This window comes from Poecilia formosa, unplaced genomic scaffold (assembly GCF_000485575.1).
Source record: "Poecilia formosa unplaced genomic scaffold, Poecilia_formosa-5.1.2 Scaffold4, whole genome shotgun sequence".
Lineage (NCBI taxonomy): Eukaryota > Metazoa > Chordata > Actinopteri > Cyprinodontiformes > Poeciliidae > Poecilia > Poecilia formosa.
Genome location: NW_006799943.1, coordinates 6,303,688 through 6,326,690, shown reverse-complemented (window position 1 = coordinate 6,326,690; position 23,003 = coordinate 6,303,688). Strand labels below are relative to the sequence as shown.

The 23,003-nt window shown below is 39.1% G+C and overlaps 1 protein-coding gene and 1 long non-coding RNA gene across 2 annotated transcripts in view; one reads left to right on the top strand and one right to left on the bottom strand.

The window, feature by feature from the left end:
* The window catches only part of dnah9 (dynein, axonemal, heavy chain 9), a 173,313-nt gene that overhangs the window by 2,068 nt on the left and 148,242 nt on the right, over positions 1-23,003 (bottom strand). Inside the window, exons 74-77 of the mRNA XM_016676322.1 lie at positions 20,889-21,059; positions 6,779-6,961; positions 3,235-3,488; positions 3,023-3,158 (exon numbers count right to left, since the gene is read on the bottom strand). Coding sequence (XP_016531808.1) covers positions 3,023-3,158; positions 3,235-3,488; positions 6,779-6,961; positions 20,889-21,059 — 744 coding nt within the window. The remainder of the gene's footprint in view (positions 1-3,022; positions 3,159-3,234; positions 3,489-6,778; positions 6,962-20,888; positions 21,060-23,003) is intronic.
* On the top strand, positions 112-1,537 carry LOC107837298 (uncharacterized). The gene is made up of 2 exons (XR_001663314.1): positions 112-417; positions 960-1,537. It is a non-coding gene; the product is annotated as an uncharacterized LOC107837298 (long non-coding RNA).

Below are 23,003 nucleotides of genomic sequence, written 5' to 3'. Positions count from 1 at the left end.
CCAAACGATGATAATTTGGAGATGACTTTCACTGGATTTTATAGCAGGGTATCAAAGTAAAAGGGGGATGAATCCACATGCATGTCACATTCTTAGGTCTTTATTGGTACATAAAGGTTTTGAAAACCATGCATCGTTTTCCTTTAAGTCCAAAACAATGCACAACTTTGTTTTGGTCAATCACAGGAAATCCTAATAAATATACTGACGTTTGCAGCTGTAACTCCACAAAGTCTGGAGAAAAAAGGGAGTGAATACTTCCACAAGGTGCTTATAACCAACAGCGATTAACCCGAGCGATTTTTGACTTTGCGTTTCAGAAGGCAGCGCTGCGGCAGCCCTGGAAAAGCTGCGAGAGTTCGATTCAAAGTCGGCCTGCTCCCACAACATCCTCGCTAAACACATCGAGTCTAAGTGGTCTGTCTCATTAATTAATCCTTCCACACTTAGCGCCTGACAAACACAAGTTTCTCCATGAATGCGCAGCGACTTTTAGGGAGGAATATAAATCCCGATGACTTTGGTAAAAGCCGAGAGGACAAAGCTTTAATTGCTTCTGCAGTTGCTCTCAAACTTTAAAAGATGTGTTAAACACTGTACCACAAAACTTCCGTGTTTGTTTGGGCCAATGAAAGGAAGTTATTTGGGCTCCTTGTGACGCACTATAAAATTATTTAATGACCGTTTAAAAAGCAAACAAAAAAAAAAAATTATATTGCCTAGTCTCCCGACATACTGGTGGAGCAAAGTATTTATTACAAAGCTGAAGTACTCGGGACCAATAAAAGTGACCCATTTACATAAATACATATTGTTCCGCAGTGTAATGCCTGCGTCTTTCTGTGCAAGGTGCAGCATTTGGCCATCTTTGATTCATAACCCCCGATGAATGAGACGCACGGCTCATTAATATAGATGAGTAGGTTTATCATAAATCTTTGACTTTTATTGCTTCATAGAACTGTGTCCAGATGGAGTTCTGCTCGCTCTCTTCGCCAGCGGCTCAGAGCCGGCCTTCGGGGCCGAGCGGAGGATGTGCACAGAGGAGAGGAGGAGACGAGTGGAGGGTGTTGGAGCGCGAGACCGGCCCCGTCTCTCCGCCTGTCTATTTGAGCGCGGCTCCAACTTTAATGAAGAAGAAGAAAAAAAAAAAAGAAACACTCCTCTAAAGTGTGATCTAAGTGTTCGAGTGCACACTCTGCACATTCCCTAATTAAGAAGTCTACAGGGATACTCCTTGAAAGCTTGGTGCATATACAGTGGTTGAGTGTATGTAGATAGATGGAGTCCTGGGAAGCTGAGTAATGCACTGCACTCCACCAGCTGAACACAAGCAGGATTTAAAGCAGAAACTGGAGCCACAGAGGGAACGCCGAGACTCGCCTTGGGGTTCATCCCAAAGTTAATTTACTTGACTCTGTTTAAAGGGGCGTTTTGAAGTTAACTCACCTTGTGTTCCCAGTGTCTGTGCTGCATCATCGAAAAGTACAGTGCAGGTACTTATGCTGCGATCTAACTTATGCCTTATACAAAACGTTGTAAAAAGAAAGTGGGCCCTGTTTCAATCCTGGAGTCTTATAAATCAGAACGTAGGAGCTATGATCTGGCTTTTACCGGGTTTATCAGGTAAACTTCAGGTGCAATTTATCCTCGAGTGCACAAAAAATACACCACAGAATCCATTTGGTCTTTTTTTAAAACAAGAATAAACTAAAGAGGAAAAACTTTATTATCAATAATTTTTAGGAATCCTTGTCTGTTTGACTTCATCAGACTCACATCATTATGAGGGAGTTCTGTTAAACTTTTCCTTAGAAAGTTTCTCCAGGTCATTGAGTTTTATAAGATTGAGGTCTGGATACGTTTGCAACACATTGGTTGTTTTCTTTATCAACCATTCGATTGTCCATGTGAAGCTGTGTTTGGAATCTTTCCTCTGTTGATGACAGAGGAAAGGTTACTTTGGGTCAAACTTTGGGTCAAACTTTAGCTTCAGACAGACACGCTCATATGCGACTGCAGAAATTTTTGTATACAGTTGGTGTTTGAATCCCAGCTCCTACGTCACAAAACAAGGAGCGACTTGACATGGACTAATCTTTTGCCCAAGAACTAAAAAGTCGAGGGAGAAAATATATAAAGAGCAAAGACATTTTAGGTGATTTTCTGATGGAGTGCAGTTGTGAGAAGAAAACTGAACAGAAAACATGCAGAGGAAACCAGGGAAACAAAGACACAATCTGCGTTTCCATTACAACTGTGCATAAAACTTTGCCAAATTCTGCTAAAGTCAAAAAAAAAAAAAAATTTGTGATTGCAATGTTTCCATTAAATAAGAGATGCAATCAAAATCACACTAAAGTTTGTTCATGTGACACGTCATTAAAAAAAAAAACATGCCATGATCTTCCAGCTACTTCCTGTCGCTTTCTTCTTTGTGGTTTGCACCAGTGGCAACATCAGGCTGCTGATCATGTGACTCGTGAGATGCGAAAAAATTGTTTCCATTGCAATTTTGGAAAAATAAATAAATTTAGATATGGCGAAAAAAAAAAAATCATCACCTCATCCCAGGGCCAAAATGTATTTTTTTTTCTTTGTAAATATGGCACAATTATGTGGTCAGTGGAAACGCAGCAGGAAACTGGAAAAGTGTACAAACCAGAAACAACGCAACACAAAACAAAAGAATGACACAAACCTCCAGGTCAGGCAGGTTTCAAAATAAATCAAGCTACGAGAGAGAAAAAACTTCTGCAACTCGCATCGGGATATAGTTGCACTTAAAATATTTAAAGTGCACAAATGCATTGTGGGTAGTTAAACGAAAGAATGAACTGCACATGCACAAGTCATAAATTAATTAATAAATGCAAAACAAAAAGTCCAATGATTTGTGGTGACTATAAATCACTTGTTAAAGTTTGTTGCTCCTTTTTCAGTTAAAAACTGAATAAAGATCGGCTGTCAAATTCTAAATAAATCAGAAACGAGAGCTGTCTGAGTATCTCCTGTGTGATACCTGCGAGTCCCACCGTGCTCCTTCCATGAACAGTCCGTGGACGTACGCTCCTTCACGAGGAGGCGAGCTGAAGTCCTCCCGGTTCTTCTTTGTGACATCACACTGCAGGCACATGCTGTCGAGAGGCCACTCGTTCCTGTCGGGAAGGTAACAAAAACCAGTTATTCTGCTAAAGCTAGAGGCCGTTTGTTTAACATCCTGACCGACTCTACCTCCTGGCCATGGCCTGCATGATGGCTGTGAGGAAAGACTGGGGGTTGAAGAAGCCGGCCAGCCACACCGCAGGGGGTAAGATGAAGTCCGCCGACCAGGCTTCGAGCTCCTTGACCCTGGCCAGGAGGTCGTTGAACCACAGAGCCAAACCGGCCGTGGAGGGATACGCTCGTCCAGCCCAGCTGTCTGGAACGGCGTCCAGGAAGATGGCGTTCTGTAGATTCTCCATTTCGCTGGTCATGGTCAGCTCTCCCTGATCGGCGAACAGCGCAAGACAGATGAGCTAAAATCTTTTACCTTTGTTTTTCTTTTAAAAAAACAGAAAACAGCTCTAGAAGGACACATCAACCACGCACTAGTTAGTTCTTGTCAAAACCAGGATGGGGTCGATGTTGACCCGTCCAGTGAAGCTCGCGGTCCAACAACGTTCCCTCGTATTTTTGAGACATTGGCGTTTTGTTGCCTCAACATACAATGTAGGATTTAAATGTAGCAAAACTACTGGAAAATAACTTTCTGAAGATGTTCTTTGTTCTGAGGCGAACAGTTGTGTACAAATCAACAAAATATTTCTTTTTTATGAATCAAGTCCTGATTTGTACTCTTATTTTACAGAGCTCTGTGTAGAAGAACATCAATTAATCATACATGGAAGTAGGACTTAGACTTCACAATTGAGTTTAGACTATAGCTGTGCAATCACACAACAGGAGAATCTGGACATTCGGTGAATGAAACTACAATAGTTGGACTGATTCATCGGGGGGGGAAATCAATTTACAGGAAGGAGGCCAAACACCTGGAGGCCTTGTGCAGAGAAAACAATCTGGTGTTCGGCGCAAATAAAACAAATCAGATGATCATTGACTTCAGAAGGCCATGACCTGAGCACAGATTCCTGCAGCAGAGAAAGTGGATAGCATTAAGCTATCCCCCATTTGGAACACCACCGGGATGCTGCTACTGGTAAACAAAGAGGACCGTACGGAGAGGAGCTGGGAAGGTCGTTGCCGTGTTCCTACCTGCTCTCCCGGTTCTGTTTCAGGGCAGCTGCAGGAAATCTGGACATTTTCAGGGACTCTTCAAAACCTCCCCCATTAACATTTTATTAAACTGCTGCCATCAGACAAAAGGTAATGAGATCAAAACTGCTACACAGCTTTCTACTTCAAGTTGTTCACATGCTGAACTACTGGCAATAATATGCACTTCACATTATTTCACTTATTTTATACTGTACTTTTTTATCCGTGTTTTCAATCATCCACTTCATGATTTTTCACTCTAAAATGTCGCAGATCTCATAGAAACTCATTTGAAATCCATAAAAACAAACTAACTCTGGTTATTTACTAATTGCTTAAAAAATAAAGAGCAAATGGCATAAAGTTGTATTTGTGGTTTGATGCAGCGGGAAAAGACGAGTGTTTTCATTGCAGTTAGTCACACACTGCTGTCATTCTAGCTCATGTTGAGGCTGGTTGCTGTCATGTGAAAAATCTAATGTGTAACTGGCTCTTTGTTTTTGATTGTTATTGAAAAAAAGCTAAAAACCTCTTAAAGACGTGATTGACTGTGATCCTGTTCTCGCCTCCAGGGAGCAACCAGGAGTTCCCTATCTGACTTCTCGTCAGCTGCTAATTGGAAATAAGTCTCAAAAGAGTTGAACATAAAAGATAAAGGACGAATGACACAAGGTCACCAAAAACCTAGCTGACACTAAAGGAAAACGCCATGATAAAATGTATGATACTCTGCCTGACGCATAGTTAACGTGTGTGTGACTTTCATCGGATCACTAATTCATCCCAGCGTCCCGCACAGCACAAAAATCCTGACCAGTTATGACCGTCCGATTGAAACAATATGCAACAGAGAGAGCATCAAGGCTAACACCCTGATGGCTCCTACTTATTCCACCATGCAGGCAAAACATGATTCCATTTTCTGCTACAATAGTCGACACGACTTTTAAATCACTGAAGCAGTTTATTGAAGCTTGTAGAGCCGGGAGATCGAAGACTCATAACTCCTGAGAAACACGTTGACACATCCCCCCCCCCCCCTCCGTCCGTCTTACTTTTTCTGTTCGGTGTTAACAGATGAGTCAGCCATGTATGACACATTGACACAGATGTCTCCTTGGTTTTTAGTCATGTCAAGCCACATATCCCAAAACTCTGGCTTGTAGCAGTTTCCACATGGGCTACAACTTTCAACTTCATTGTATTTAATTGGAGACTTATTCGACAAATGTACACAACGTAGTGAATAGATATTAACCCTTTCATGCATCAATTATGATCCTTTGTGTCAGGATTTTTTTCATTTTTTTATTTTCTTAAGGCATAAAAAAGTAGGAAAAATAAATGTATAATTTTTTATTTTTTTTTTTAGGTGATCAATTGTAATTTTCTCCAAATACAAAGTTATTTGAAAAATTCATCAGTAGTATTGTTCTTTAGGGGTTATGTAATGTCACAATATTTTTACCAGCAAGAGTCGTCTACAGCAGAAGGAGGGATTGGCCTGCTTTTTTGTCTGTCAGCCATATTGGATTTAACAAGAATAATTTCTTGCCTTTGCAGCTGATGGCCAGTAAGGAAAGGATGCAAAATGTTCAAAATCTCTCACCAGAACCCCTTTGCCATTTAATGTCAGATTCCATTTAATTGACATTAATTTCAATAAAGCCACTTGAAATTAGTGGCTTTATTTCAAGAATTATATTCTTTTTGCAGTTCTTCAACATTAGCCAGATTTGTGGGTGCACCATTAATAGTTGGAGCAGGTCCTCCACCTGAGCTGTTGATCTCTGCAGCTCCTCCAAAGTTAATGTTGGCTCCTTCTTTGGCCTGTACATGACAGAAACTCCTGATTAAGTCTTTCTTTTCTTACTGACAAAAAATAAAAAGTGGTATCAATGCTCAAGTCTGTTTCATTATGTCAAAAATTTTGCTTGTTAACTTTAAATGTTTTTAACTTCTGTTGAGAATAAACAATTATGTGTCGTTCAGTTATTTGCACGCTCGTTTATACACTCATGCACAAACACAGAGCACACGAGAGCAAAGCTAAGGTTAAAGGAAATGACACGTTGGGGGGTGTCCTCTTCAGGCCGTAGCTTAGAGAGAACCCAACAAAGAAAACTAGAAACTATTGTTATGTGCCATTTTGCTGTTAGCCGCTAAGGATAGCATGAACAAATAATGGACCAGCTGTATTTTAGTCTTAATAAATGAAATTCATGAAATAAACTCACTGACTCTTCTTCAACCTCATCCAGAACCTAAATGGAGGAAGGATAATTCTCCGACACTTCACAAGTTTTCTGCTTGCGTCTTTCTGATTTAACTTTTGTTTTTAAGTTACTTTGACAGAGCGAGTTTAAAGATTGAAGGATACAGATTAAATTAGTTCACCTGAAAAAAACATGGTCACTTTACAGCCACACAAAGGTCGACACAAAATTGAGCTCGTCATGGAAAACCCAGTGGGCTTTAATACCCCCCCTCTTCTCTGCTTAGATAAAACCGTTCTGACCTTTAGTCCGAGGTTCAGAGCGTTCAGAGAAAGTCTGATCTCCTGGGTGAGGACGTTCATTCGCTCACACTCCTGCAGCGCCACCACCTGGTATGGAGTCCTCTCCTCGGCCTTCCCTAGCAGCTCCGCCATGTCAAACTGTTCTGGCAGCCTCTCCAAAATGTCTTCCAGGACCGAGCGCACCTGATAAAGAGGGAGAGAAAGGAAAACAAAAGGGAGGTGAATGTCTCTTTAAAAATTTGACAAAAAGAAAAAAGAGAGAGATGAACTGTCTGAGTCGGATAAACTCACACTTGCCAACACAGGCAGCCTGAAAGTTAGTTTCAGCCAGACAATACTATAAATATTCATGAGGATATATTCTGCAGTGCCATCTCTTTTTTTTCTAACAAATTTTAATTTCTACAGTTTAATCTCTCTACAAAATCGATGCTCACGTCATTTTTGTGGGTAAGTGAGGAAAGATAATGTCTTCGTCAACAGTTTCTGAGAACAAGCAGCGTGAGCGATCAATCAGTGGATTAGGTGCTGAACAAAGGATACGAGGTCATCATATTTATTGGAATTTTCTGATAGAATAGCTGATTTTGGGTCTGGCAGCCAGCGAGTACTCTGAATACCGAGTGGGGCTCATTGATACTCTCCGCATGGCTGTTTGTTAAGACAGGAGTTCTTCGTCTTCTCGGCGAGAAAGGTCACATCATAACACATCGACGGATGGATACACACCAGGGCTCCACAGAACATTTAGCGGTAAAATGTTTGATCCCACAGGGCCGTGTGACGAAGCAAGCCAATAACTCAGCCAGTCCAGTATATCAGTCTTTGGATTTATATTAAAAAATAAAAAACAATATGATTACAAAACAAAAAAAAAATCACTTTAATAAATAATCCAAGAGTACAGCGAGTGTGCTTTTTCACTATATATACACCCTGTAAAAAAGGAACAAAAATCAAATAAAAACACAAAGTCAGACTTCCCTCTAGAAAATGGATTAGAGGAAAAAACAACACAAAGAATTATCAGTATAGAAATACATACAGCAAAACAAAATCTTTATGGAAAGGAAGTGGAAAGTGGTAAATAAACTGACATAAGATAAACAACAAAAGAGTAATTTTTTGTACATTCTGAACTCATAATGGAAACCATGAGCCCAGAAAAGGTCAAACCGTCTTTACTGAGAATTAAAATAATGTGCGAGCAGGAACAGGGCCTGCCTCTTGGGGTCGACGTTCAGGTCAGATTCTGCAAAAGACAGGATGAGGAGTGATGGATAAGGCAATTAGGAAGAACAGCTCAAACAGAAAGACAAGGTTTCCCGGACTTTCCCGACTTGGACGTGCTTCGTTGGAATAGATGAAGTTTTAGGAGAAATAGACGGGACAACGTCTGTTTACCGGGAATTGTTTAATAGATCCCTTCACAATCAGGTTAGCCAGTGCAGTGATTTATGGTCCATTTTCCTTATGCTGGTCAACGCAGCAGCATTTTTAAAGAACTGATCATCTAACTTACTCAAAACACAAGCATCGTATTTTTTTTCCTGTGAGCTGTTTGGATAGTATGGTTTCCTTAAGTTTTGCAATAAAATTTAATTAGGCTGACTCAGTAAAAGAGTTAATGTGACTTTAAAAATTCAGATGAGTCCATGTGGAGCTTTCTGGCATAATCTGCACAAAGTTAGCGAGTATGCTGATTCACACGCTTACTTTGAAGGCGTACAGTAGAAAGATAATATGGGCCGTATATGAACAGCTTTAGTGTTTAAGAGCTCATTAGGCGCTGCAGAGTCATATATTTTGCATTTAGGAGTTTCCGTAGAAGCAGAGGTAAACTAAAACAGCCAATTTGAACCAATTTTTCTGAAGTCCTGCGTTAGATGAAGTTATTATTGTGGTCCATAGTGTATACTAACAAAATAAATAAATAAATAAAAATCTGCTTTTGTCATTATGCCTTACGCGAACAGAGCAAGTGTGTAGGAATTAAAAGCAGTGAGATTTTGCTGTAATGCTTATGTAAGCAGCATAGCGGCATCCATCTGGTGGAAATGCTGTCCTAATAGCATCACCTAAGCTTACTGCTCCTCAGGGATATCACTGACAGATTGGATTTCAGTGACATTTTAAGAGACCGTGTTTGGAAAGTGTTATGACAGAGCAGATATTTGACCAGGTTCTTTATTAGTTTTATATACAAGTCTGGTCCATAATTATACTGACACAGAGCGAGTGAGTCACAGCTGACAATACAGTCGCTGTGTGAGATTAAGGTTCGCCCATCTCTGGGATGATTTACATTCATCAGGAGGCTTTAATGGTTCATTTAAATATTTTTTTCTTTTCAGATTAAACAGCTTCAATTTTATATATATATTATATATATATAAAGCAAAAACTGGGTGAACAAGATTTAATTTATTGTTAATCGTCTCCACCCATCCTAAAACCTGTGTTCACTTAGAGTTCATGGCTGGTTGCTTCACTGACTGGATAAACTCACATATAAACTTCAAAGAACATGATGGAGATCTAAGAAAGAAAGCTAAAGATCTACAAAAGACGGGGACAGTCATTTGGTTTCTCAATTTGTCGACACTTCGCCGTTGTTTGAAAAAAGACCCAAGTCATAAGTTACAGATGAGGGAAATCTAGTTAGGATCCCAACTAGAACCTGTGTGGACTAGAGCAAGTTCAGTCGATGGTTTCAATAATGAGGGAAAAGAACAGGAAATCATTAACATTTAGACATTATTATGGCATTCATACAGTTATGAGTCAGTCTGTATTGGCCTATGAGACTGTTTTATGTTTGATGTCAAGAATCTATAACTACTACTATAAATGCGTCAGCATGAACACAAGGGTCGCAGTTATTTCAATTATTTTTTTTCAGTGAAACATTTTAGCAGTAGGGAACTTGACTCAACTTGATGACTGCATGTAGAGTGAAGAGCTTTAGATAAAGACAAGTACTGGCCATTTTACATTTGACCATTTAAAATGGTGGAGTGAGCATTACGTAAGTTAACCCTTTCATGCATAATGGTCACTACAGTGGACAGCTTTCTAAAAGCCTTTTTCTTGTGCTTCTTGTGAATTTTTATGTTATAAATGCACACAGACCACTGAAGTGGACACTAGTGCATCATAAAATACACCATCAACTACTGGCCATCAGTTGCAAATGCAAGAAATTATTTTTGTTAAATCCAATATGGCCGACAGACAATAAAGCCTGCCGACCGACCTGGTCCCTCCTTCTACTGTAGACGACTCTTGCAGGTAAAAAAAATTTCTTTTTGCCTTCGGTTACCCCTTAAGGACCATTGTTCTTGTTTATTTTTTCAATTACCACTTTTTTTTTTGGGGAAATTTCCATTTGTTCTTTTAACCAATTATATTTTTTTTTTTTTTTTTTTTTTTTTCCCCTTTTTTTTCCTACCTTTTTTATGCCTTAAAAACTGGGAAAAAAATCCAGACACAAAGGATCATAATTCATGCATGAAAGGGTTGAGGTCAACTTCCTACAAAATGTAAATACATGCCAAATATGACAATTGACAACCAAGCAAAGACAGACATAACTTCTGTTTATGAGAGAGAAAGAAATTCACTCAATGATGTAGCCAGGAAACTATCTGAATCCAACTGATAATTTATGTCGGAAATCAAAGAAAAATTATCCTAAAAACATCCTGTGTTAACTACTCTAATGAAGAATTATGTCTTTTTGTTTGAGTAGCACAGATCTTAGACTCTAAAACAAATGCTTCTCTGACAGAAAGCTTAAGTTTTGCTTAAATTTGGAGAATTCAAGTTGTCAGAAAGGCGACACAACAGAGCCACTAATCACACTAATTGGATTTCTTATGTCTTAGTTCATTATTCCACCATTTTTTTCACTATACTTGATTTGAAAAAAGTTTATTCATGATATTCAGTTTTTTAAGCTGAATAAAAACTGCAAAGACAAAGGCAAAATAACTAACCGAACATCCTCAGAGAGTTGTGATCCTTTATTTTTTTTGCCTTTTTTTTGTTCCCCTTTTTCCTTTTGCAATTTTAATTTTGGGCCGGATTTTTAGAAAAATCATAATATATTGTTTGAGAATAAAATCATCATCCACTCGCAAAAAAATCCCCAGAAATACAGAGAACCATCACATTATTTTACAGCCCACAGCAGCAGATGTAATGACTTCAACAAAGAGAACGGTCAGGCAACCAAGACCCTTCTTTGTTATTATTAACAAAGTGACAGTCTCTTTACGAAGCCCCTATGCAACACCACGGCCTCTGTGACACAATATTTATTTCAACTTTTACACTCAAATAAGCTTCATTTCAGGGTGGATTCGAGCAGAAAACACACCAGAAAATGTCATCTCTGTACAATTCTCCCTTTGAGCTTTCCCAGGCCCCAAACAGTTGGTTTGAAAATTAGTTTCAATTCATTGTGCAGGAAGCATAGAAAATGTCACCTTCTGTCATCATCTATTTCAGATTCGGTGCTCCGGGGGTTTTGTAAGATGGTTAGCCTCACGCAAGGCAAACAGCTGACAGACTGCTGGAGGTTATCGTCTTTAAATAAGGGCTACCCTTATATGCAAGTCTTTTTATTCTAGATGCTCAGATTTTGTTCAGTGCTGAACGGGGGCAATGAGATATGCTGAACAGGAGACGGAATTTGTTATATAAAATGTTGTAATTGCACCTGTCGGCATTTACTTGGAACGTTTCGAAAAGTGTAAAAAAAAATAAAAGAAGGACAGAAGAATGTGAAAAGAAGGAAGAACAGGTAGGAAGATGTTTTACAAACTTGATAAGGATAATAATCCAAATACATTTCAAAGCTGACCTAAAGCTGTATCTGAAAGCTGTGCATATAAAGACACCAAACAAGCCTGCAGATATTTCATCGCCGACTATGCAACAAACTTCAAGCGTAATCGTCGAGTCGATTTTTCTCTCGTTTCTGCACGAGATTGAGTTTCAAGGACTTTTACCTTCTCCTCGCTCGTCATTCCTCCTCCCTCTCCGACTCCTCCGTCTCTGGGCTGCATCTCCAGCATGGTGCGGAAAAGCTTCTCTGACGTCTGCGTGAGGACGCCGATCTCTGCGTTGGGATGAAGGCCGTACAGGTAAGGCGACTCTGCAGGCAGCGTGTCGTCAACGTACTGAGGAAGGAGAAATGACAGACAGAGATGGAATCAAACAGATGGTTCTGTTCTCATTTGTACACCATGACTATTTTATTTTGATTTTTTATGTCAGTTAAGTGTTTCGGAACATGAAACAAATGTTAAGAAACTTAAGTAACACAAAACAAATAGTTTTAAGATAGTTGTTTGACTTATCAGGGGAAAGACACCATTAGCATCTCTCTGCCGTTAGGTGAAAAATATGATTTCGTTCATGTTGCATCATGACTCATAAGTTTATGATGCAACAATGTTATTAAACGCTGTTTAATAACATTGTTTGGAAAGTCATATTCCCTACCCAAACTCTAGCATGGTTATTGTTATATCTGTAAAATCAAGAAATGTCATGAATCTGCTAGCCTGATGGAAATAGTTTGAAAAATCTATAATAAAAACAACATCTTTAAAAAAGTGGCACATTATGCCATGAGCTAAAGAAATTCAACAAGGGGAGATAAATAAATCTATTGAAATCTATCAGTGGAGAATGAATTGTAGCCCCACTTTGAAGATTTTGGGACAGTGAGTCACTATCCAAAAACAGAGAAAACAAGGAATAGTTCAAAAACAAAATTACAGAAACAGCATCTTGATGACTCATCCAGGAGGTCAAAAAACCCAGAACAACATGGAAGTAACAATAAGAAAGACAGTGGGTAAAAATCGGTGTCCATTAGAGAATACCAAAGCAACAACACAACCAACCAAAAAACATAATATATATCTACATAGGCTTGTCTCACAATTGCCAAGAACTGGCAAGTATCCATTTTTTGAACTTGTGCGTCCAACTGCATTAGGCATAGAACTAACAGATTACAGAAGAAGAACTTTTAGTAAATAGGGTGATGGTAATGTAATTCTACTCTATTCTATTTATATCTAACCAATTTTCAACACAAGTTAGGGTGATTACAGGTGATAATAGACTGAGGGAGAATATCTGGCTCTCAGTGACTCAGTCGCTCTGTTCGGCCAGCAGGACAATAATCCAAAGCTCACCAAAAGTTTGACCTCTGCATGGCAAAAAAAAAAAAACAAAACAAAAAAACAAAACAAAACTGGAGTTTTGAGGTGGTCTATTCAAAGCCCGGAATGATTTCAGAGACGTTGATTATGCCAAAAAAACTCTTCAATGTAGCTGCATTAAAACATTGCTGCAAAGAAGAGTGGGCCAAGATTCCTTCAGAGTGAACGACAAAAAAAAGCTAAATCAGAGGTAATCTATAAGAGATTCTCTTTTACAGAAATTGATACCTTTCTTTTTCTGTTCTTACTTTTTCACAGGTCTGCACATCACCGAGCAGCACAGCAAGACAACTTATTCAATAATGTGATAAGCAGCTTTTTAAATCTCATGTCTGGTTTTTCTTCAATAGAACTGCTGACAAAAAAAGAGAAGAACCACCACAGAGTTGAAGGAGTTTTATTCAAACAATTAAACTGATAACAGATGACGGCACAAAGAAGATGGAAATGCTGCATTTTGCATCTGCTACTCCATAATGAAAACACATGCTTCTAAACTGAGTGCAAAATAAAAATCAAATAGAAATAAAAAAGTGCTTATTTGGTGAGTTGCATTAAAAAAAAAAAAAAGTTCCTCTGATGTCAGGATGAAAGTTTTAGAAACAACCTGGCTTTTAGTACAGGATCTCTTTGTAGTTGCTGCTTTGATCTCTTTAATCCTTCCTGTCGAACTTTTACTGATAGCGTGTGTTTAATGTTGGAGGAACAAAAATGTTTCGGGTGGATGTGTGCGAAATTCCACCCGGATGGTTACAGTGGAAGTGATGGCCTTCTGGTACCCAGAGGGCATTTAAAAGCCCCGGCTCTCCGGTCAAACTCCTTCCTGGCTCAGCCTGGCCGTGTTGTGACAGCGAAGAGTAAAAAGCTGCAGTTTCTCCCTACAGAGCTACTTAATACATCTATATGTGCTCACTGAGCAGTCCACAGACTAAGGGGAAATTAAATCCAAATCAAACATCCCACTCCTCTTTGGCTCCACTGGAAAACGTATGGGAGGAATCTGAACCGATTATTGCTCACATATTACATCACCGTGGGCCACAGCACACACAAACTTTAATCGCTGCTGATTTAATCCAGTCAATTAGGGTTTGTGTTCAGTGATAAATGAAGGTGAGGGGCAGGAAAAAGTGACGGCATGTTGAGGTGAAGCAGCAGCCAGACAATAGCACGATTCCCTAAAGTTGGCTAAGCAGGTTTAAAAGTCAAAGGACACTTTCAAGAAATGTTATTTGAACCAGCATAAAAAAATGCTGGTTCAAATTTGTTGGTTTTACTTAAATCCAGTTCAGATATGATTAAAATTGTACATTTGAATATCCATCTGAAACATTCTTCTTATATTACATATTTCCCAATAAGCTCCATTTTAAACAGTTTTTAAGCTGGTTTATATTTGTACTTTTTTGTAACTCATCATTCAAAATCCATTGCATACATCTACTCCACACACTGATAAACAAAAACTCTTTTTTGGTTCTTCCAATACAATGTTTATTTATTTTATTGTTCTGCATTAGGTTAAAATATAATCAAAACAAACATTTGTTTTCATGACAAGAACAATCATTTTCAATTTTGAATTTTTATCTTTTAATGAGTAGTGTTTTAACTCTGTTTGGCATTTTTGATTTTAAACATTGTATATTAAAATGTAATTTTTTTCCCCTTGTGGATATTGCAAATTAGCTTGGTATTTGTTAACATTTAATAATTGTCCAAATACAAATAAACCAATAAATGACAGGTGAACAAATAACAGTACAAATATAAGGTTTGAAATGGACAGTGAACGTGGAAATCACTGAAAGCTAAATTAAATAGTAATCTTTACTGAATGTTTCATTTTTATAAATATTACTGTACTATTTTGGTTTGTTTCTAAATCTGCCTACTGTGACGACTGTATTGCAGATATTGTTGACATCTAAATGAAAAACAAATGCAGAATAGGCTTTTGGTTTGGGGAAATACTCCAGTATACATGGACAGAGTTTTTATAATTGGGTGAAATAACAGTACAGATGTTATTGCAGGCAGTTTTCTATCTCTCTGAAACAAAAGCTTGTAAGCAAAAATTTTTTTTAAAGTTTTGCTTCTGAATGTAAACTCACTGATAATCACATTCACTTTTTTTAATACTTTAACTAGATGTTCATCAATGGAACCACAGACAAACATCAAGTCTGATCAATACCATTGATTCTTACAAGAAAACAAAAATGAGTAAAAATTCAGATGTATGGTTAAATGCCTGACAGCAATAAAATGCAACAGTCACCATTCGTCAAACATGTTTGTACAGAAACAACATCAAAATCTTTGATGTTGTTGTTTTTGTACTTGAATTACAGTCTATAAAACACTACCACAATAATTAGACAAAATATCATTTCTGCATCGTCTTACTGTGAACTTATAAAAGGCGATGCATCTTGCCTTTTAGGATAGATTACTTTATACCAACAGAGAAACTTCTTCCACCCACAGAACAACTCTGCCTGTGAGACATATTAATATAACTAAACTACAATCTGTAATTTCCCAGGGACCCACACATAGTTTTATTGGTATTGATTTAGCATTGAACTGTATACGTCCACACAGTGCCCAGGGAAGAATGATGGAGAAAGACCTATTAATTATAGCTGTTCGGTCAGAGCCGTTTGAAGCGGTCATTAATTTGCAGAGGGCACAGAAAAGCCCCCTGGGAACAAGTAGGTGGAGGGACCTGAACTTTCTTCTGGATCACTTACCATTTACACAATGTCTGATCCAACTGTACAAAACGTTCTCTTCCTTTTCTTTCTTGTGGTTTTGGTGGTGGGAATGGTTTTACTAAATGGTTTCATGTTGTCCAATTGGTGGCAACGTTTCCCTCACCTGGTGGTAGCTGTTGTAATCCATGTTGCCAGGCAAGGGGAAACCAGGCGCCAGAAAAAACTCTCCCTCCATCATCTCAGGCTTAATAAACTCCTCCAGGTAAGTTCGACACAGATGTCGATCCCAGTCGTCGGTGATGTGACCCCCGTACATGATCTCGCCAAACAGGTAGCGCAGGTCGTCGTACGGCACCTGGCAATTACAAAGAGAGACGATGTTGCTCCGCCAAAAGCGCCTCAGGGTGTCACACGAGTTCACATTTCCAATTAAGACTCCAAACAGTATTCTTTGCAAACCACCTGCACAAGAATGGAAAGAAAAGAGAGGGGGGCGGGGGGGTAATGTACCTTCAGATTGGCCTCCAGGTAGTTGTAGAGGACGTTGATAGAAATGGTCAGGTCTCCGGTGTTAAAGGGATACGATCTGTTCCAACCTTGAGGACCAAATTTTCTTCTCTCAGCGACCACCGCGTGGAAGTAGCAGAGGGAGAACCAGATGCTTTTGAACTCATTCTCCCGTGCACACATGTCCAGAGACTCCTGTTAAACCAAAGGACAAACTGCAGAAGGAGATCTTTTGGCACAAGAAATTACAATATTTTCATGCAGATATGTTTCGTGTAAGAGAGTTGATTTCCACAAAACTCAGTCCAGTTACTGTTAGGGCTCCAAGCCACCCCCCCACCCCCTCACCCCCAAAAAAGGTGAGTAATTTTTAATACACATTTGACACGTTTTTGACAAATGAAAGATAGTCATTTTTGAATTTCCTTTTTATGTTGACAGACATGAAGAACAAAGACTTTGTTGGACTGGCTGACGTTTGATATATAAACACTGACAAAGTTCAAACTCCTTTAAAATAGTCATGATGACACTTTGAAAAAGACTATCAAGGTGTACATATCTCCAAATAAGAGCAAAATCTGTTTTTCCTCCTAGGACTGTAAGAACCAAATGAGCTCACTCTGTTTTTGCAGCTTGTTTTTGCTGCGTTTTCTGAGTGAAACTATAAAACCATTCGATACCTTGCAGGAACAGAGGATTTTCTATCATTGGACAACTGGTTTGGGAATGCTTGCAGCTTGTTCTCAGCAGAACATAATTTTCTTGTGGTGTCCAGCAAGTATTGTGTAACTGAACAAATCTAAGTGACCACGGGTACTACAGTGACAAACCCTGCGACTGGAGAGACTTATTAAGACTCACTAGATATACATTTGAGTCGTTGTGAAGTAGGAAATATCTCTTAGTTCTTGTGACTGCAACCTTGAGTAAAGGAACCCATTTATCTGTTCTTGTGGAGAATGTACAAGCCTTTACAAACTACTTTCTAAGTACTGAAAGAAAATAACCGGCTAACCATTAGCCTAACCAGTTAGATGAGGTATAAATGCCATTTAAAATGAACTCAACTCAATAAGGCGACTCAACACACAATTTAATTTTTTACTTCCAAATCAGTCTTCTACCAAGGTTTTATGCAGCTTGATGCCCTGCATCCACCTCAATATCAGGGGCTCATAATAATACCTTAAAGTGATACAGCAACAACAAGACTATACAAAGACTGTATAGTCTCTGAATGCAACATTGCAGCCTTACCAATAATTGTTTCCACACCCCATTGTAAGAGGTACAGAGTTGTGGCAGAGGGCTCTGTGAACAGTTTCATTTTGTCAAATCTTCCCTGATGCAGCACAGTAACAGAGACAAGAAGGTGACTGGATTGCAATAAAGCCAACCATGAGATTCATTTTTAATTGTCACAACTTGTCAGGCGCTTTCAGCTTCCAACTGTCTCCTGGGCTCATTATTCTAGACAGGCAAATAAAGAAAAAAAAGAAAAAAAGAAAAGAAACGTAAATGGCACTGTAATCTCCAGAGGGGCGGGGGAGTCGGTTAAATAAGCATCCCAACAACCCTTATGGAAACCAGAAGAGTGGAGTCTCTTTACTTTAGCATGTAGCAAGCTGTGTATCATAGCAAAGGCCCCACATTTCCCCCCTGCTGCAGTGCCCTGGGGAGCTGACTGCTACGATGTGCACACAGAGTGAATAAGTAGAGTGCAGGCTTACTGCCACACACACACACGGTCGTTGTTTGAGGTTTAGTTAATATTCTGCACGGCGCTCCTCTGCTCAACCCAGCTGAAAGAGATGCATAACCTCCCTATCCATGACCTGTGGACTGGAGAGAAACAAAATGCTGCAAGATTGTTGGTACAAACACGCACATGCACTCATACCCTGCATTCACAAACACGAACTGAAAGGACATTTCCATATCAATGAACTGCCAGAGTTAACCATCTTTGGTGTCTGATTACCCACAAAGAATGATTGGCTCAACAAACCAATAAGGAATTGGAAATCCATAGGCACTCTCTAGGGTTTAGCTTTTAGTGATGCAAGTTATATCTTTTTTTGACAGTGGTCTGCAACAAGAGGCAGGTCAGTGAATTGCAGAAAAACCAAAGAAAAAAGAATGTTATTTCTCTGGCTTAGCTCTGGCTTTGGCTTGCGGGTGGTCCATAACAGAGAATCAGGCGGCCATTGATTAAGTCTCACCGACAACACATGACCAGAATATTCTCCGAGCCTAACCTCGGCAGACCTCCCCATGCCTCTGCATAAGGCCGGGCTCACAAACAAGTCGCACTTATCAGGCAAGATACACATCAGCAAACTAAGGATTGTGGAAATGGATCGGGACGTAGCCGAGAGGTCAGGTAATGGTGCGGGCGAAGATGCATTGGCAGCAAAGCACTGAGGTAATGGTAAGGCTTAGAAACAGACAAAGAACCGATAAGGTAGAGAAACACTTGAGGAGGCCACTGTGGCACACAGATCCATTCTAACCATGGAGCCCGCAGAATGAACCAGGAGCATAATATCGTCTAGCTTTTCCCTGATAACACAGCTGCAAATTGGCCTTGTTCAGACGTCTGTCCTCAGGTAATCCTTCCGCCCCCGCCAGTGTTCACCACATCAAGCTTCACTTCAGCAATGCCTATATTTATGCCCTGCGTAGGTCACAGGAAACTGAGCAGCCAGGAGACGACTGTACTTTTTGTTTGTTGTAACAATTGTAATTTGGCAGCTTCATGAAAGTGAACATTGTATTGTCTCAGCTATGACTCAGAACGAAGAGAAGAACAAAACCTCTTCAACAATAAATAAAAAACAACTGCCTTCAGATATTTTGATCCCACACAATGGACACTCGTATTGTTCTGGGAAATCTGGTGCTCTGGGTCTATACCTTCCCAAGTCACCGTAACTCCATGAGAGTAACTAAATATAGTCAAATAAATAGTAAAAAATGCTCCCAAAAAAAATGGGAGAAAACCAAGAATTGACGTGTGTGTGCGTGTGGGTGTGGGTGTGTGTGTCTGTGCAGGGCTTGTCCAAAAGGCTTTTTGTGTAATATAAAAAAAAGGAGGAAGTAGTAATTGAAAGGATTCTTTTTTATTGTCATTTGCATAGTTTAATAATCCAAATGGGTAAATCCATAAATATTCATACATATTTTTGACAAGTGTATACGTCAAATGTATAAATATGGGGGGTTTAATGAGATCTAGTGTTATGAGAACTTGCAATATTAAAAGGCCTACAATATTTCTGGTCATAGGGAAGTCTGTCTCAGCGTGCTAATAAGTTCCTCTGAGCATTGTCTGGAGGTATTAATATGAAACTCAGACATGAATTGCATCCCAAGACAGTTAAAACATTGAAGAAGCCTCCACCAGTTGTAAGTAATCGCATCTCAGCATTTTTGCTATGTAAAAGAAAAAATATTTTAAAGTAATGGAGTAACAAGAAGTAAATGTGCATCCTGGATAAATAAAAACCTTTTCAATTATTTTGTAGATTCCTATCTACACAGGTGGTAATGTCGATTTCACTATTTTTAAAGGAGTCTGGAGAGGTGTCAAGGTTGTTGGCACTGATGCCTGGGTTCATGAAGTCTGTTTGCATTGAGACTGTATTTTCAAGTACAGCAAACTCTGATATGGTTCAAACTCGTATGTGGATGCAAACAGACTGGAGAGCNTTTTAGAAAAATCATAATATATTGTTTGAGAATAAAATCATCATCCACTCGCAAAAAAATCCCCAGAAATACAGAGAACCATCACATTATTTTACAGCCCACAGCAGCAGATGTAATGACTTCAACAAAGAGAACGGTCAGGCAACCAAGACCCTTCTTTGTTATTATTAACAAAGTGACAGTCTCTTTACGAAGCCCCTATGCAACACCACGGCCTCTGTGACACAATATTTATTTCAACTTTTACACTCAAATAAGCTTCATTTCAGGGTGGATTCGAGCAGAAAACACACCAGAAAATGTCATCTCTGTACAATTCTTCCTTTGAGCTTTCCCAGGCCCCAAACAGTTGGTTTGAAAATTAGTTTCAATTCATTGTGCAGGAAGCATAGAAAATGTCACCTTCTGTCATCATCTATTTCAGATTCGGTGCTCCGGGGGTTTTGTAAGATGGTTAGCCTCACGCAAGGCAAACAGCTGACAGACTGCTGGAGGTTATCGTCTTTAAATAAGGGCTACCCTTATATGCAAGTCTTTTTATTCTAGATGCTCAGATTTTGTTCAGTGCTGAACGGGGGCAATGAGATATGCTGAACAGGAGACGGAATTTGTTATATAAAATGTTGTAATTGCACCTGTCGGCATTTACTTGGAACGTTTCGAAAAGTGTAAAAAAAAATAAAAGAAGGACAGAAGAATGTGAAAAGAAGGAAGAACAGGTAGGAAGATGTTTTACAAACTTGATAAGGATAATAATCCAAATACATTTCAAAGCTGACCTAAAGCTGTATCTGAAAGCTGTGCATATAAAGACACCAAACAAGCCTGCAGATATTTCATCGCCGACTATGCAACAAACTTCAAGCGTAATCGTCGAGTCGATTTTTCTCTCGTTTCTGCACGAGATTGAGTTTCAAGGACTTTTACCTTCTCCTCGCTCGTCATTCCTCCTCCCTCTCCGACTCCTCCGTCTCTGGGCTGCATCTCCAGCATGGTGCGGAAAAGCTTCTCTGACGTCTGCGTGAGGACGCCGATCTCTGCGTTGGGATGAAGGCCGTACAGGTAAGGCGACTCTGCAGGCAGCGTGTCGTCAACGTACTGAGGAAGGAGAAATGACAGACAGAGATGGAATCAAACAGATGGTTCTGTTCTCATTTGTACACCATGACTATTTTATCGATTTTTGATTTTTTATGTCAGTTAAGTGTTTCGGAACATGAAACAAATGTTAAGAAACTTAAGTAACACAAAACAAATAGTTTTAAGATAGTTGTTTGACTTATCAGGGGAAAGACACCATTAGCATCTCTCTGCCGTTAGGTGAAAAATATGATTTCGTTCATGTTGCATCATGACTCATAAGTTTATGATGCAACAATGTTATTAAACGCTGTTTAATAACATTGTTTGGAAAGTCATATTCCCTACCTAAACTCTAGCATGGTTATTGTTATATCTGTAAAATCAAGAAATGTCATGAATCTGCTAGCCTGATGGAAATAGTTTGAAAAATCTATAATAAAAAAAAAACATCTTTAAAAAAGTGGCATATTATGCCATGAACTAAAGAAATTCAACAAGGGGAGATAAATAAATCTATTGAAATCTTTCAGTGGAGAATGAATTGTAGCCCCACTTTGAAGATTTTGGGACAGTGAGTCACTATCCAAAAACAGAGAAAACAAGGAATAGTTCAAAAACAAAATTACAGAAACAGCATCTTGATGACTCATCCAGGAGGTCAAAAAACCCAGAACAACATGGAAGTAACAATAAGAAAGACAGTGGGTAAAAATCGGTGTCCATTAGAGAATACCAAAGCAACAACACAACCAACCAAAAAACATAATATATATCTACATAGGCTTGTCTCACAATTGCCAAGAACTGGCAAGTATCCATTTTTTGAACTTGTGCGTCCAACTGCATTAGGCATAGAACTAACAGATTACAGAAGAAGAACTTTTAGTAAATAGGGTGATGGTAATGTAATTCTACTCTATTCTATTTATATCTAACCAATTTTCAACACAAGTTAGGGTGATTACAGGTGATAATAGACTGAGGGAGAATATCTGGCTCTCAGTGACTCAGTCGCTCTGTTCGGCCAGCAGGACAATAATCCAAAGCTCACCAAAAGTTTGACCTCTGCATGGCAAAAAAAAAAAAACAAAACAAAAAAACAAAACAAAACTGGAGTTTTGAGGTGGTCTATTCAAAGCCCGGAATGATTTCAGAGACGTTGATTATGCCAAAAAAACTCTTCAATGTAGCTGCATTAAAACATTGCTGCAAAGAAGAGTGGGCCAAGATTCCTTCAGAGTGAACGACAAAAAAAAGCTAAATCAGAGGTAATCTATAAGAGATTCTCTTTTACAGAAATTGATACCTTTCTTTTTCTGTTCTTACTTTTTCACAGGTCTGCACATCACCGAGCAGCACAGCAAGACAACTTATTCAATAATGTGATAAGCAGCTTTTTAAATCTCATGTCTGGTTTTTCTTCAATAGAACTGCTGACAAAAAAAGAGAAGAACCACCACAGAGTTGAAGGAGTTTTATTCAAACAATTAAACTGATAACAGATGACGGCACAAAGAAGATGGAAATGCTGCATTTTGCATCTGCTACTCCATAATGAAAACACATGCTTCTAAACTGAGTGCAAAATAAAAATCAAATAGAAATAAAAAAGTGCTTATTTGGTGAGTTGCATTAAAAAAAAAAAAAAGTTCCTCTGATGTCAGGATGAAAGTTTTAGAAACAACCTGGCTTTTAGTACAGGATCTCTTTGTAGTTGCTGCTTTGATCTCTTTAATCCTTCCTGTCGAACTTTTACTGATAGCGTGTGTTTAATGTTGGAGGAACAAAAATGTTTCGGGTGGATGTGTGCGAAATTCCACCCGGATGGTTACAGTGGAAGTGATGGCCTTCTGGTACCCAGAGGGCATTTAAAAGCCCCGGCTCTCCGGTCAAACTCCTTCCTGGCTCAGCCTGGCCGTGTTGTGACAGCGAAGAGTAAAAAGCTGCAGTTTCTCCCTA